Below are 17,264 nucleotides of genomic sequence, written 5' to 3'. Positions count from 1 at the left end.
TGGGATTAAGAAGGCCCTAGCTTTTTAATAAATTATCCCTCGCCCGTATGGGGGGGGGGGGTCGAACGAACCACCCCCTCGTTTTTTCGAGAATAACTCGCGTAAAAAGCGGCCGATCGGGACGACACTTTCAGGACCCTCGAGTCAATTAATTGGACACCTACTCTGAAAATCTCATATTCCTGACCCAAATGACCTTTGACCTGTGACCTATTTCTTGAGGCCATGTTTGGCCGGAATCGATTCGGCGTATGTCGGCTCGCATTATGTCCTGATGTCCTGATCAGCGATGCCCTCCGTTCCGTTGCAGTTGCTCTGATCAGTGATCACTGATGCCCTCCGTTCTGTTGCGGGTGCTCTGATCACTGATCACTGATCAGTGACGCTCTCTCACTCAGCACTTACCACGTGACATGATAGGTAGCTACCGCTCAGTTTCGGTGGCCGGCCATGAGGTCGGTGGCATCCTTTTATCATTTTTTTTTTGCATCCCGTTCCGTTCCGATACGGATGCCCTGGTTAGTTGCACGCTTTTTATTGCGATGTTGCGTATTATGCTGCGCAGTGCACATCGTTCCGTTTAGGGTGCCCTAATCAGTGACCCTTTTTCTAGTCTCATGTAGTGCACCGTTCCTTTCGAAGAGTTGCGCTGATTCCGTTTCCACTTTCACTAAGCGTAATGAGTACCGACTATCGCTGGCCGTTCCGGCGTTCGGGCCGGGAGATTTCCGGCGTATGTCATGCTGCATAGTGCGACTGCAATTGCATACTCAATGCTGCGTCCCGTTCCGTGTGCTCAGAGCAAAGGCACCATTTCCAGTATCATCCCGGCCATTGTCATATCTGTTGAAAATGGAAAGCTCAAAGCTATACTGTGTACACTGTACGAATATTACCAGGTCAGATGCGAACGAAAACTACATACTTATATTGCCGCATATTATCTCAAATATACAGTAATCTTAGAAGCAGTGCTGCCATATTGTAGGCGCAAAACGTCCCAGAGGCCAGAACACATGAGTTACAGATTTCAACAGAATCATTGCATCTTTTGCTTCTTAATTAAGGACCTAGTTCGCTCGCATGATGGCGACTGGCGTCGCGAGGATGGAGGTCCGCGGATGATCTTCTTTAGGAGAAATATACAGGCAGAAGGCCCGTCCTGGATCCGTGCCAGTAAGCATGAGTAGGAACGTAGCAGATGCTGACGGTAATATCTGCTGTCTGCATCTGAAACGGAAAGGAAGGCATTGATTTAAGGCTAGGAGAAGGATGGCCACTGGACTGTCATTCAATTGTGACAATGCATTTTGACTTGTGAGGAAAATGAAATATCACTGGTTGAAGTAGGTATTCATTCTTTGCTGTATAAGAGACAAGGGTGATTCTTAAATTCATTAGTCTCAATCAAACACAAATGTTGGGATAAAATGGGACGGATTTAGAAACACTTGGCGGTCAGATGTTAAAGTTATAATTCTGCCGTAGATCATCCTTACCTATTTGCATCGTCTTTTTCGGTTAGTTTTGGTGGTCAGGAATGGTATGTTCTTTTATTATCAGCCAGCGTAGTGTTACGCCTTTATTGCGAAAGTGATATAGGTTTTCACTTTTTTTTTCTCATCCTAGATTTTTTGGTCATCATCGTCCCACCCAACCAAAATCCAATTTTAGAACACTGTTTGACGCCAACGAGTGCCTTTTGGGCACGGTTCGTGGTGATCAGCTCACAGGTGTCCGTCCGAACTTGTTGTGTGAGATCTTTATCGGAGATGGGGAAGAGTAAACAGGAAATCTGGACACCACAATCGTGGTGTTTATAGCGAAATGAGTTGTTTGCAACACTATGGTATGTTTTAAGTGCATTACGTTGTTTTCAGAGCTAAATTTTTGTTTTGTTAACCTGTAGTGCTAGACAGTAGACACGTCTAGTTCGAACCGTGCCCAAACCGTGCCGTGAGAGACTGCTTCTTTTAGGGACATTTTTGACTGTGAAATGTTGACTAGCTGGATATGCTTTACCATGCTCTGACTGAGCCTTCCGTTTTAGGAGAGCTCCTGTCACGTTCTAACTGAATCCCCATTTCAGGAGAGCTCCTCTTACGCTCTGATCGGGTCCCATGTTTCAGGAGAGCTTCTGTCACGATCTGGCCGTGCCCCCCCATGTTTCAGGAGAGCTCCTGTCACGATCTGACTGTGCCCTCCGTTTCAGGAGAGCTTCTGTCACGTTCTGACCGTGTCCCCCGTTATAGCTCCTATCTCGCTCTGACTGGGTCCCTCTGTTTCAGGAGGGTCCGCCAGGAGCTAGAGAGGAGTGAGGGTAGTAGGACGCCGCGGCCTCAGACGGTGCATGGGCTTCCTGAGGCGGACAGCAGAGGTACGTTGTCTGCTGATCACCCATGATTTGTCGGTCCTACATAGGCTCCAACGCCACAGACAGTGCATTCACAAAATCTAAGAACATCGAAATTATTTAAGCGAAAAAAATCGACCAAAAGAAGATGGACTACAGACATGGGGAATGGGGAAGCCAACCGGTGAGGAGCATACAACACGCAGTCGATTCATCAATGTTGGAACGATCTCACCACCGTCGTATCAAATCATACATCTGGTGGAGGGACGAATTCATCAATGCCCCGATCAAATTTGGATCTCTTTGATAACCTATCTGTCAACAATCAAGGGTCATTTATCACAAACCACTTGTTCATTCGGTTATCCAACATGTTTAGATTATGCGGTGAATATCACACAAGACTGAAGAAAGACAGAAATCCTTATATGCGTCGCTCATCCATTTCTGGAATCAAGAGTTTCGGCCCGTACAGCTGCGATTACATTTAGCGGAGCCTCATAGTTTAGTTCCGTATTTAATTCAAGTCCTCGCTCCTTAGCTGACAGCCTGTATCTTTGATCGATGCTCTAGCCCGGCCTGTCTGTGTTCCACCCGTTCGGCACCGTGGGAGGTCCGTTCCACCGTTCCCCATCCCACGCTGGTACCGGCCAGCAGACCGTAGCGGGTATCTGACCTCTCATTATCCCGTCCCGACCTTCTCTCCCCGTCCCAACCTGCGCCGCACCGCGCCGGTCAGCAGGGAGTCTGACGGCACTGGTTGGGATGTTTGGGGGTCGGAACTTTGCTCAATGCTGGAGGAGTGTCGCCAGTCGCCGGCCGTTTCCGAGCAGATAGCATCTCTCCGTGTTTGTAGGTGTTGCTGAATACAAACCGGTTACCTTTTGACCGTCCCAATCGTTACTCGCTACACTGTCAACTTTAGATCGCGTTCACTACGGGCACACCTTAGCACCAATACCACACGGGCGGCACTTACACCGGTGTCGTGACACCGGACAGGGCATTGACACGCCGGTCATGACACCGGCAGTGCGGTGACACGATACTCCTGACGCCGCGTGACACGCCTGGCGTGACTGGGCTCTCAGTGATCGTGTGACTCGAACAGGGGAGGGTAGGAGGGAAGCTGTTCCGTGGGCTACCTCTGTTGTCGAGTGGAGTGTACTGTGTGTTCCCAATGTTTTCCCCATTGTGTTCCCTTCTGTAACCCGTGTAGCATATGCTCGGTTGCGGGTACTAACCAGTAACCTCCTGTGGGCTGATCAGCCGTGACGCTCGCTCGGTCGCTGGATCCTTGGTAGTTTCCGCTGTATAAAACTGCTGAACCTGCCTACCTACATCACTACTAAGTACTAACTAGCTCGGCTTGCTGGGGCGCGGTAGCAGTTTGGACTCGGCCTCTCCACTAACCGGGCGTGGGCTGGGTGTGGGAGGCGCCTCACAAAGAGCACGTGACTGTCGGCTCTCATGGACCGGTCTGTGGCCGGACTGGCTGATACGTGGGAAGCAGAAATCGAAACGATCGGTGGTTTTTCTCTCTCTGTTCCGTCGTTGACTGCTTTGTGCCATGGCACTGGAGTTTCCGGCTATAAAACGCTAATGATATACATCAGCTCGCAGTGGTTTGGATGAATAGTAATTTAAACGGAACGAAAAAGTTTCGGTAGCTTGCGTCATTAGTGGTTTTGATTACGAGGTATGACATGCAGTTCCCGCTAAGACGGAACTTGCGGTGCCAAACAATGTCCAAAACAACTACCTACGCTGCATTTTAATCGTTTTCATTGCATCATGACATGGGACGATTTTTACATGTCAATGACATCGATATAACTTATTTGTTTAATATTTTCCTAAGCCAGGTAAGTACGACTATTAATCATCAGCTTACGGATAATGAAGTACCTGTCGACGCTTTAGTGTAGACTGGTGGTGGGTTCCTGGCTGCAATCCTGGACGCCTGCACTCCATCAGTTTTGTAAGTGTAGCTAGTGCCAGTCTACTAACGCCAACTAACATCTGGAAAGATAACGGAACGGCATGGAGTCATTACAACTAACCCAACGGACGAGATAGCATCGCGCTTCTTGCAACTAACCCAGCAAGCTGGTCTGGCGGCGCAGCGGTTTCGGACTAACCAGGCGGCATGGTGGGAACTCTGTTGAAGACGGCATGGAACTAATCAACTAATGCGGCTGATGGATCGGCTTGAAGCTTCCTCCAACTAACCCCGTGGTTGTAACGTGTCCCTTTCTACGCGACGGCAGGGATGAGAATCTGAAGCTCATTTTTTCTTCGACAGATGCCAGGGAAGCGGAATTTTCGCCCCCGCCGGCGGCATCACAAGACTACGTGAACCTGTCATACCGTATGGGCGACGCCGATCCGTGGTCTGGCCGCCACGAGGTGCCATCCCCTGCTGCACGGCACGCGCCGGCCGTGACACCTCACCGCGAGACATGGAATGCCGCGATGACGTCTCCCGCGCACGAGCAGTGGCCGGCCTCAGGTGTGACGTCACCGTCCAACGAATCCTGGCACAGCGCCGGTGTGTCGTCACCGGGTCCGGACACGTGGCCGGCCAGTGTGACGTCTCCCACCGCAGAGGTGTGGCGTGGTCCGACACCTCACAAACCCGACAACCGGGCCACCGCCAGCAGCCACGACCACCACCCGCGTATGAAGACGAACGCCGACTTCCGTAACTTCGACAAATCAGCCGGCACGCTGGCGCCGGATGGCTACCAGCAGGCGCACAGCCAGTACAGCTCACAGAAGGACAAGTACCACCACGAGCTGCACAACTACGATCGATTCTACCCTGCCAAGGAGAAGGTGTCCGCTCAGCGGCGCGCGATGGCTCCCAGCGCCAACGAGCTGCCTCCACCACTCGTCAGCGCACGTGAGCTGGAGGCGGCGGCTGCTCTCACTGATCTGCGCCGGCCAGAGAACGCCTCACTGGGTAAACACTCGGACAGCGGGTACGACACACTGCGAGCTGAGATGACTGGTGACGAGGCGCCGGCTCGGGCTCAGAACGGGCGCGCCTCCGCCGGACGCCGCTCGGCACCGCTGGAAAGCGGCAGGCGGAGCGCCGGCGGGGGCGGCGGCGGCTGGGCGGCCGCTGACTGGCACGATGATGGCGACAAGATCGATGAGTCACGGCTGGTAAAGGAGTTCAGCTACGAGTATGTGAAGCCGGAGCAGCCGCCGAGCGCGGCCAAGGTGCCCCCCAAGGTGATGCCGAAGCGCTCGCAAACGGCGCCGAGGGAAAACGCTGCTGCTGCGGAGGGTTCCAGCCAGCCGAGCGAGACGCCGCCGAAGAACCTCGTCCAGGAGCGGATCAAGGCGTTCAAGAGCCGCCTGGACGAGTCTGGCAATAGTGTTGGTGTTGAGGATGAGAGGCTAGAGCGACCGCTGAGGCCTATGAAGACGCAGGCTGAGGTGGCCGAGGCGCAGGTCTCTCAGCTGAAGATGCCGCCGATCGATTTCCGTGAGACGGAGGCCACCACGGTCACTGCTTCTGAGGCGCAGGTGACCACCATCCGCAGCCTCAACTCATCCTCAAAACCGGCGCGCAGCCCAGGCCGCAGTCCCGGCGGCAGGGAGGCTCGGTCTCAGGAGGAAAGCGCCGACCGGTCACTCACCTACTCAGAAGGCAGCCCAGCCAACAGTCTCGACCTGCGGGACATCCGCAGTCCGCAGGACATCATCGACTCGCGAAAGTCGCGCAGCAATCTCAGGAAATTCGCATTGGATGAGGACTCGCCCACTGATCCAGAACCTCGGCCAGTCGCCTCAGCTAACGACACTTCTCATAACGAGCCCCGCGCACCGAGCGAACCTCACAACACATCAGTTGAGGACCTACTGGCTAAATTTGAAAGCGGTCAGCTGGGACATGAGTGGACTCCAAGCCGACCGAGTACCTCACACGATCTGCGGCGAGTAGGCAGCGACTCTGACGCCGGTGATGCTGAGAGGGGAGGGTCAGAGCCGTCCTCCCTCAGTATGGCAGGTGTTCTGGGTGATCTGCGTCGATCGGCGGATAGGAGTGCCGCGGCGGAGTCCCGCAGTGATGCGCATGAAGTCTCAGAGATTCACTGGAGTCCCCCAGGTCCAGCGGAGGGTCAGTGGAACACTCCGGCTCCTCACGCCATCCCGTGGACGCCGTCCGGACCGCGGACAGCGTCGGCAGCTCACTGGGATCCGCATGGTTCCTCGTTAGTGCCTGAGCCGCGCCGAAACGGCCGTGATGTCTCACCCTCGGCCGGTGCACCGGCCTCGTCTGCTACCGCGGATAACTCCGGTATGGCCGTGACCCGATTCGGGCCGGGAGACGGCAGTGTCGCGTCGGCTCCGTCACCGTCAGCGAGTCAGTCCTCACGGCGCTCTGAGGAGCCGCGCTCACCACCGGCGGTACCTCCCAAACCAGCACGGCCACCAGCGCCGTCACCGTCTTCATCACCGATCTACGCCAATCAGCTGCCGAGCGGCGGTCTGATGCTCAACACATCCACTGAGGACCAGTACCTGGTGATGAGCCCTCCACGGAAGCCGGCAGAGGCGCTCTCTGAGCCCACCCCGCCGGTACCGTCACACTCACGGCAGACGTCGGCCGCCAGTCTGCCGCCTCCACCTGCCGCTCCGCCGCCACCGCCGCCTCTGCCGCCTCCTCTGCGGCCGCCGGTACAGGCTGCAGGCTCTCAGCAGGACGGCACCTACATGGAGATGAACCCCAACGTGCTGAACCTCAGCTTCGAGGCGTCACAGAGCATGTTCAAGAAGCTCTCCAACCATGGTCTCTTTCTGGAATCGAACAAATACTCAGAAGTGCATTACGAGTACATGGCGCCGGCCGGTAGGGGCGAGCCTGTCTACATGGAGGTGCCCTCAGAGAACGGCGACTCTGCCGGCCCAGCGTCTCCTGTAACATCATCAGCGGCACCGACGACCACAACCCCAACCGCAGCCACGCCCAATCCTAGTAAAACACCGACGGCAGAGAACAAAGTGGACAACAAACGTAAGGCCGAGAGCGGCAAGAAGCTGAAGAACGAGAAGCGAAAGACGGAGAAGAAGTCGAGCTCAGCCGACAGCTCGGCATCTGATGCGGATGATGAGGGTTCGAAGGAGCCAGAGCGGCCGCGCAGCCGCCGGTTTAGTTTATCAGACACCTTCCGTCCTGCTTCTTACTACCTGCAGATGCATGACGACCGCGAACAGGCCGACTCCTCAGACAGTGACCTGGTGTCTCCACCTCCGATTCCCATGTCCCCACCGCCGATGGACGAGCTCCAGCCTACCGAGCCGACCAGCGGGCAGTTCAGTTACGACGGGACTGGTGAGTCAGATGCGCCGCCTTACCTGCTGAACGCTCTGCTGGCAGCTCACTCGGCCCAGATGACCTCAGTGGGCGGTCAGCAGGTGGTGACTGAGTTACCCCGTGAACGACCGGCATCCCTCTCCAGCCAGGCCTCCAGTCAGGACAGTTTAGCCCGGCTGGCCGCTGATATCGTCTCACGCCGCTCTCAGGACTCGGGCTCACTGGACAGCGTGACCATTAGACCGGACGCAGCGCCACCTGTGGAGAGCGTGCGGAATGACAAGTACAAACGGCGGCCGGTGGTGGATGAGATGGCGCTCATGACTGTAGCTGAGGATCCTCACGTTCTGCGCTCTGAGGATCGCTATCCGCCGGGCGGTGCGCCTCTGGAACCGCAGCCGCGCTCGCTGCTTTCCGAGGAGCAGTATCCTCCGCAGGATAATGGAGGCTACATGACCATGTCGTCGCCGCTCTCGCTGCAGAAGTCGGCGCCGCCTGAGCTGCCGGCTAAACCCGCCGCCAGCGCTCACCAGACGTATGAAAATCTGCCGACGCCACGGACCAGGAAACCATCAGAGGTGTCCATCCACACACTGATGTCGGTGGCATCGAGTGAGGGTGGGCACTTCCCTGCCACGAAACGGGAGAGTTTCAGCTCGCTCACCTCCATCGAACTTACACCAGTGAAGAGTCCAGAGTTCCAGTCAGACTTCGCTCGGACTTTCCAAAACGACCTGACGGGAGCGGCAGACCGGCCGCCCGAGAGGCCGCCGGCGCCGCCTCCGCCCGGTGTCCCGCCCGCCCCGGCCGCTGCCACAGCGCCGGCGCCGGCGCCGGCTCCGGCACCCCCGCGGGAGACGGGCGCCCGACCGCGTCAGCCGCGCACCCAGCTGTCACCGGCTCCAGCCCCCGGTCCGCTGGTGGCTGATCATCGACGAGGCAGCTCGAACATCTCAGTCAACTCAGCGACATCTACGGGCTCGGACGGCCGCGCACCGTACTACTACTCAGACCTAGCGGCGGCCGCTGCACTGCAGGAGCGACCAGTCCGCGCGCGGCCAAAACTCAACAACCAGCGGGAACTGGACGCCAGTAAACGAGCTGACATCGGCCGTAAGGTGAATCAGATCAGCTCTCCTGAGGACCGTCTGGCCCAGGTCGGCAGACTCGCTGCTCAGCTACGTAACTCAGTGGAGTATCTGGAGGCTCAGAAGTGGTCGGATGTAGACGAGCGTAACGTTTACGACTCGGACACACTGAAGAAGGCACGACGGCGCTCGCACACACCCGATGCGATCGACCAGTCGGTGAGGAATATCTTCCCGGATGGGCTGCGATTGAAGGATGACGAACCGGGTGGCCCACCGTTGTCTCACCACCGGCGCACACGCTCGCTAGAGGGTCTGTTAGAAGAGACGCCCCGTTGTCGGCCCCCTCTGCCGAGAAACGGTGGTCGCGAGGGAGCCGGCTCTGCAGACCGCGCCGCTCTCCGACGCTCACGAACGCCGGACTTTTTGTCGTCAGGCTCAGCGGCTGAGTTTGTTCATGACTCACGCCCGCGCTCACATACGCCCGACGTGCTGACATCACGGCGGAATGAGCCTGTAGCGACGAACCGCTCGGACGGACGGCGATCTACCACACCCAGGGTGGAGCCAGCACCGTACCGGCCCGAGGACCGGCCGCCGATGCCCCTGCCGCGCTCTGAGCTGGCTCGGTCAGCAGGTGAGCCTCCACCGTACCGAGCACCACCGCCGGCAGACTCCCCAGTAGCGCCGCCGGTGGCCGCTCACGGGACTAACGCTTACCGCGGCGGCGCTACCGTCGGGGACGGCTGGCCGTCGGAGCGGACCCGGCACAGCTCGGCGCACCACTCCAGCCTGCGGCACGCTCACTCTATGGAGAGCCTGGCCGAGCCGGCTCCGGAGGGATCTCGGCTGGCACGCGGCGCGCTCTACGTCAACGAGCCGATGCGCCAGCGATTCCAGGAGCAACAGCGCGCCGGCTGTCTCTCCAGTGACGATGTGCGCTACGACCGTCTGGCACAGCGCTCTGATACGTTGCAGCGCGCCAAACACGGACGCACCTACCTCGAACAGTACGACTGGGACGATCGCGAGGAGCAGTTTCGGCCCAACAACGCGGTCCGTTCCGCCAACCTTCCCGCCGGCCACCCCGCCGCCCAGCCCGCCGCCAGCCAGCCTTTTTTAGGCGATGGCCTCCCCCCGTCGTTCGAGATTGACCGCGAGGAGTTGCGCCAGTGGGACCTCATGTCCTCGGCGCCCCTGGTCGACCAGCGACGGAGAGGGAGGCCCAAATCCGCCCCCGACCTGAGCCGGCCCGTGACTCGGCTGGAGCCGACAGCACGCCGCGCCTCGCCGGCACCGTCCGTGCCACCGGCGACCCGCCTGTCCCCCGGCCCCGACCCGTCCGTGGCCGCCGCCGACCGCGAGACGAGCAGCCAGTACCCGGCGGCCGGCGACGGCACAGAGGGAGCCGCCAGCGAGCCGGAGCAGCCTCTACCTCAGGACTCTACACCAGGTCAGTCCCAGACGGTCAGCCAGTCGGCGCTTGTGCAGTTGTGGCCATTGGCTATATGCTCAGGCATAGACCTCTGTATGTAGACAGAGATCTATGGCTCAGGTAAGGTGGGACGGCAATGATTACCAGCGGTACGGCTGTCATTACTCTCCATCAACATGAGCTTCTCACACCCTCCGCCGCACCCTCTCACTCACCCTTCATCGCACCTCTGGTCGCACCCGTCATTACTCTTCACACCCATCTCCAGAGATCGTCACACCATCATCACCTAACGCCTCTATATCACGGACCATTACCTCTCAATCCCCTCCGCCCAGTATCCGGTCACCGTCACCCTTTCACGCCTCATACGCCCTCTCTCTCTCTCTCTCTCTCTCTCTCTCTCTCTCTCTCTCTCTCTCTCTCTCTCTCTCTCTCTCTCTCTCTCTCTCTCTCTCTTTCTCTCCTCTTTCTCTCTCTCTCTCTCTCGCTCTCTCTCTCTCTCTCTCTCTCTCTCTCTCTCTCTCTCTCTCTCTCTCTCTCTCTCTCTCCTTCCCAGTCCTCCCATCCCACTCTGCCGACTGGTCATATTTCCCGCCTGCCACGGCTGTCGCAATTGACTCTGACGCTGTGTCGACCCTGATCGGCGTCAGCCGGCCGCCGCCGCCCGGTCAACGCGGTGAATATTCATGGACGGTGCCGGTAACCCGATGGCGCCGGTTAATGTTGGAACGATGGAGCTGCACACAGCCCACCATCGGTAAAACGTCACGCTATTTTCCCTAGTAAGGCTGGCTTATCATCTCACTACCTTCGAGCCCGATGGCTCCATCAGTTCGACGACAAAACTGCTCGAATTCTAGCAGCTCTGTCGCTACCGGCAGTCTCCTGGCGCCTGGGCTGCGTTATTATGCGCGGCTCGTAGGGAACACTCGGCACCGTATTCCATCTCGGTCACAATATCGGCCATATAGCCGGCACGGCGCGGCTGATCACCATTCTGATGGACACCCCGGATGCGTAAGTGTCTCGGTACCCTGATCTATACGGACCAATCTGTGGGGAGAGTGACCAGCCTCAGTCGGGATTGAGTCCAGATTGAGTTCGGATTGAGCTCAGTCCGGGTCCGGGTCGGTGTCGGCGGGGTGTCCGGAGCCGGATTCGGGTCAGCTGATGGCCGCTGTGACAAAGGCGGCGCTCCTGCGGCGGAGGTGGCGCGGTACGCAGATGAGCGGCGGTTCATCACGGGCCGGCGATGTGGCGATGGTCCGGCGCCGTGTGCCGTATTCCGGCGGCCGGACACCGCGGGGAGAGCCACCGCGGCCACCGCCATCAGATCGGGCCGCCTTTCTGGGACGCTAATGGGCTGGCGCCGCCCCCGCCCCCGCCCCCGCCCCCGCCCCCGCCGCCGCCTGTCCGTTCTGTGTCGGACAGGCTGGCTTCTGTCGGACGCAGCAAGCTGCCTCCAGTGTGGAACATATTCAGTAAGGTCGCGGCAATATTTATTATTCTCACCGCGGTATCATGCCGTGTAAGATGCCGCATTCAACTCTCCGTTTTCCAAACCTCTGTCTTCTTACGTTCCAGACTTCCCCACCTCTTCCTCGCCCGCCCTCTGTCTTCTGACACCATTCACCCATTTCCTCCCCATTCAGGTCCCATTGAGCCACACGCTGCTTGGTGCGAATCTGCAGAACAGCCGCGAATAGATGCGCGTAGTTCCCTCCATTACGGCACGTATGAAGACGGCGCCGGCCACGGTGCATGGACCGACCACAGCACATTGTTTTGGTCGTCATTCCGACGGCGTTGATCGTTGCGTAAGTGGTGCCCTTACGACACATGCAACTACTCGGTCGTCAGGGTCGCGACCTTTCACCTTCGTTACCTTGGTAACGGTAAAAACAATGTATTCACGGGCAGTGGTCAGGCCAGCGCAATACGACGATGTGCGTAGAATTGAGCGTGTTCCGCCTAGATATGGTTTCTTGGAATCAAGTATAGATGCGCCACCCAGCTGTTGAGTTTTGAGGTCATGTAGCTCGAATATGCAACCGGTGATGTCCCTAAGTCAAACACTGTGATGTTTCCTGTCCATAGCCGAAATTCTGGGGCGTTCTCTGGAGCTATTTCTCGGTAAGTGTCGCCACACGCGGCACGGTCAGCTCTGCGTGAGAGGATCGTTTAAAAAGCGGACCAGCATTCCTCCCGTGCCGGGCATTTATAACGCGGCGCCGATAACGGCCGACACATTCCAGGCAGACAAACGTGCTCCGGATGTGCTCCGGGCGTGCTCTGGGTGGGCTCCAGGCGTACTCTGGGCGTGCTCTAGGCGCACCCCGGACGTGCTTTGGTGACTGGTTGGGAGCACGTCCCTTTTTCGGCACAGCACCTCGGTACCGGACGTGGTAGTCTAGTCGATGCTATGGGAGGGTTAGGGCCAGCAGATAGGTAATCGCCAATGCATGTCATAGGAAATAGGAACACATCGCTATCAGTCGGACGACACTGACCCCATGGGGTGGGGTTGAGTGGTAGGTAGGATACCACGAAAGCCTTCCAGGTATACTTATTTAGATGTAGGAGCTGGTGTGATGTCGAGTGCCCCATTGTCTCTATTTTAATTTATTGATCTGCCAAGACGATGCTGAATAAAGTTTTGATATCGGTATGAATAATGGAAATTAGCTGAAACGGGAATAATCGTCCAGCTGAAGTGATTTGAATCGTCTGAAATGTCATCCATACCGTTAACAGATAAGAATTATAATGGCAGTTGGACGTTCATAGAAGCTACACTGTCATTCGTTATGCCTTTTTGGACCGCATGGATCCACATTAATCAAAATTGTGTTCTCATTTATCTTGGACTCGCTGAAAGCCAAACATTTTATCAGGAGTTATGACAACGATTTCCTGTTAATTCATTTGATCAGAACATCCAACCTAGTAGATCCTACGAAGAACCGTAAGCGCTCAGCAGTAGGTTCAGCTTGAGTTGCCTTCGAGGGTCGCTCGTTTTGCCCAGTTGCCGCTCAGATTCACTGAACAACATGTGCTCCATATCCCCAGGGTCGGCTCCATACCCCCGACGCTCGACGGCGTCAGTGACGGTCGACCCTGACCAGGCGGCGCATGGCTGCCATTCTGCTGACCCTCTCGTGACATGGCGTCCCATTAGCCCGGCCTCACTGCCCAGCCCGGCCCCGGCTCGGCTCAGTGAGGGCCGGCCGGCGTATGGGGAAAACAATGTCGTTGGGTGGTGTGGCGCTCCATTATGGAATGAGTCCGGCGCTGCTGTTCCCCAGTATTCGCCGGCTTCGGAAGCACCGGACTAATGCCGTAGAGCTGTTTTGGAAGCTACAGGCTGTCGGGAACGGTTATAAAAAGTGCCGATTCAGAAAGTTACCGGTAAGGATAGTGCGAGAAGTCGGTCGCGGGAAATCACTGGAAGGTCACTTGCATATCACAAAGATCTTCAGAGGCTCGGACGATATCCTTATTGTTCTGATGCCAGTGATCCTGTCGCTGTGACCTACGCCTCTCTGCTGTAGCCTGCAGGCCTTTGCTATGCCGGTTTTACTGCTCCCGTCTGCACGCCGGCGACGGACGGCGAACGGCTCCCATGGCGCCCACCTCCGGGCGTTTAGAACGGCTCTACACTGCAGTAACACGGCGACAATTCGTCCGGACGGCGGCACTCTAGCTGCCGTAGAATTCCGCCCAGTTGGTCCAGCAGTCTGCCTCTGGGAGAGCGGAAGTGGAACGAGATGAGGACGGACCGCATCTGGCAGCCTTTCGGGCCTCATTAGTCGATCGCGTCCGGCGCTACGTTCACGGTTGACGGCACTTCCATTCAGCTGGGAATGGGGAATCGGTAGCGCCGAACCGGTGATTCAATTCCGGGGATTATACTCGCCGTGTGGAGCCCGCGAGCTCAGCGCGCGGCGGCTGACGATGGACCGTTCAGATTATCACGCAGAAGAGCACACTGTTCATTATCCAGATGATCACCAGTATAGAGTTCGCCGACCGTTATCCAGATTATCACCAGAGCAGGCTTTGTTGTTCGTTGTCCAAACAATCGCTAGCAGGTTCCGCCGAATTCTAGGTTCAGATTATCACCAGCACGTTCCGTGCCGGTCGTTTCGTGGAGCTATTTTGAGCCTGTGTATCGTCGGGATTCCGTTTTCCAGTCCGCGCTCCATTTCGATCACCGGTCTGGCACGCACACCGTCCAGCGGTGGGCCCAGTTTCAGGCACCTGTGGCACGCACTGTCGGCCATTTGTGAGGGTGTAGACCACCTGGGGGACGCACTTTGTCCGACACTTGCTCTCCTCTGTCCGCCGCCTGTCCGTGGCGAGTCGGGAGGTGTACCGTTGGCCGATCTACCACCGTTGCTGGTGACCGTCATCGTCACCGTCACGGCCGCTGTAACGGCTGCAGTCACTGGCATCGCTGCCGGTGCTGCTGCTCGCATTCCAGCTGCTTGTGTTGCGGTGATGACCGTTCGACTCCGTTTCGTACCTGAAATGTAATAGACGAGGTGGGCGACCTGGCTGCCGTGACTGCGCTAAGGAGACTCGTAACCTGACGGAAGAGGCGGGTGACCTGCATTTCATGGCATAAATGGTCACCTACACGAGCCTTTCCGGAGTATTCTCTGCCGACCATCGCTCTTCACTGGAGACACTCTCCCCTCTCCCTTGCGGCCGATGTATCGGTCGGCCGCGGGCCTGGAGCAGACGTGGACAGGCGGTCTTATCTGCTGGCTGTCCCCCAGTCCAGGGGATAAGTCAGCGGCAGGCGCAGAGTGCCGAGCGGAAACCCTACTCGATCTGTCACTCGCCCCACCTCGGTGCCCGAAGGGAGAGAGCGTTCGATAGTCGGCACTCCGGGGAACACTGCCCACTGATAGGCTGGGTGACTCGATTATGCCGCTGCTTGTAGAAACGCTGCGCTTTTGGCATTTGACGTCTTATATCATATTGAAGAATATGAGTCAAGTCTGCAATGGTTTGACGTTGCTGCTTTTGTTAAGTCGTATGATGGAGCCATGGATGGACCAGACTATTCTTTCCCATACATGCAACATTGCACGTTGAAATCGAGAAAGCCAGGCATTAAAATGGCACGTGCATTATCCTGCACAGGGGCGTCGCCACGGATTTTTGAGTGGGGGGGTCGGGTTTCTAGTCTTCACCCGATGGGTAGGGGTGTTTTTTTTTTTGCCACACTTCCCAGTTTTGTGCGTGCGTATGTGTGTGTGTGCGTAACAAATCGGCGCGCAGCGCAGCCAAATTTGGTATAACCTATTAGGTAGGTATACCTACCTACATACATCACTTGCGTAAAAATTATCACTGGTCACTTAAGGTCAGGTCGCCATGTCAAGTTCAGTTATACGGTATACCTCTATAAAAACTTTCCCCTCTCGCCATTCTTGAAGCTTTTCTCCCATAACTTCGAAATTTGGTACACTGTATAGGTACCTAATGTATGGGGTTATACGTGTCAGCAATTCATGATTCTAACTGAGGATTTACATCTATGATCTGAAGGCAGGTCAAATACGTGACCTCATCATTAGAAAATAATGAGAAATTAGAAAAAGCACGAATGCCTCCTGCTTTGAAAAAGTTCGTCAGAAACGCTAAATATCTTTGGAGCCATGACAAATCAGCTCATCATTGCCAGGGACAGGGTGCAACTTATGGCGAGTGATGACTCGAAAGGTCATTAGTGGAAATGTCCATCGATGGCCACCAGCATTTTTTTTCTACAACTTTTGACGAAGACGCGGTAGAGCGATGACAGCACCTGGAAGGTGTTCACTGTTCAGCTCAACAACACGGATCCATTCATATGCAGCAGGAGGTCCTTTTTCGATCAGGACATAACGTTGACCTGAGGTCGTTTTAACGTTAATTCTGAATGGTCAAATTTTAACTCATGTGACGCGTCTCAAAGAGATCAAGACGGTGGTGACAAGGCAACATATGTACATACCATACAAATTCACGGAATCGAAAGTTATTGCAAAGCAGATGTTTCGGCAGAATCTGTCCAGTTAGCTGTTTGCCTTCTTATGGGCCAAACATAGACCTGAGATGAAATCTAACGCGAAGCTAGCGAAAGAGCGTTAAAAGAGCTATCGAATAGTTTTCTGCTTCACTGTAGCCCTTCTATTGGTGGTTTCCCAATCGCTAACGTATAACGTATACTAAACTAACGCTGAGGCATGCTTTCGACCCCTGATCGATCTACAGGTTTGCGGAAAAAAGAGCATGCTGCCCGTGACGAGAGAAAGCCGATGATACCCATTTACAAGTTTTCGGGTCATCTCAGGACTCAGGTCATCGCCAATAAGTAGAGAAACTCGGGACCTGCTAGAACTTAACGAATGTAAGTTGTGATGGTTTTTCGAGGTTCTGATTACGAATGTTATCTTAGTTTTGAACGAAGCAGGGGTGGAGCTTCCTATTCACTTGGTGGGGCGCCTGCCCCACCAACTTGCCATTTTGCCCCACCAATAAGCGTTTTGCCCCACCAACTTAAGCCGATTTGCAGGACTTTACTGCTTAGCATACCTATGTTTTTCGCATTGAGGAGCTTTGAAATGTCTGTGTAATGCAAAATATTATCTCTGTAATGAAAAGAATTGATTCATTGTTGAATTTTATCTAACTTAACAATCGGACATTGCAGGTTTGACAACTTTTTGCCCCACCAACTTTCCTGGAAAAGCTCCACCCATGGAACGAAGATGATGACTCCATGCATTTGGGGTAGATCAGGTCAGGTCAGATCGACCAGTACCTAATAGTGGATGACCACCACCGATTGCTTCCTAGCATGTTATATGAATAAGCAACACAACTACTTCTTAAATGTTCAGATGGGCGCTAAGTTCAAAATCAGCTCCAAAAACTACCCTATCAATTAAAAGCACGTTATGAAAAAGTGAACTAAGGTCATCTTTATTTGAATCAGGGATATCGATTTATTTTAAGTAGGTGATTAACTCGAGCGCACCGGAAGTTTTGTTGCAATCG

The 17,264-nt window shown here is 55.7% G+C and overlaps 1 protein-coding gene across 1 annotated transcript in view; it reads left to right on the top strand.

Moving 5' to 3' along the window:
* LOC122385902 (serine/arginine repetitive matrix protein 2-like) overlaps nucleotides 1-17,264 on the top strand; it is a 95,214-nt gene that overhangs the window by 21,087 nt on the left and 56,863 nt on the right. Inside the window, exons 6-8 of the mRNA XM_043374529.1 lie at nucleotides 2,289-2,377; nucleotides 4,662-6,949; nucleotides 7,055-10,226. Coding sequence (XP_043230464.1) covers nucleotides 2,289-2,377; nucleotides 4,662-6,949; nucleotides 7,055-10,226 — 5,549 coding nt within the window. The remainder of the gene's footprint in view (nucleotides 1-2,288; nucleotides 2,378-4,661; nucleotides 6,950-7,054; nucleotides 10,227-17,264) is intronic.

This window comes from Amphibalanus amphitrite, unplaced genomic scaffold, assembly GCF_019059575.1.
Source record: "Amphibalanus amphitrite isolate SeventyFive unplaced genomic scaffold, NRLGWU_Aamphi_draft 000234F_arrow, whole genome shotgun sequence".
Taxonomy (NCBI): domain Eukaryota; kingdom Metazoa; phylum Arthropoda; class Thecostraca; order Balanomorpha; family Balanidae; genus Amphibalanus; species Amphibalanus amphitrite.
Note: the sequence above shows the minus strand (reverse complement) of the source record. Positions and strands in the feature narration are given on the sequence as shown.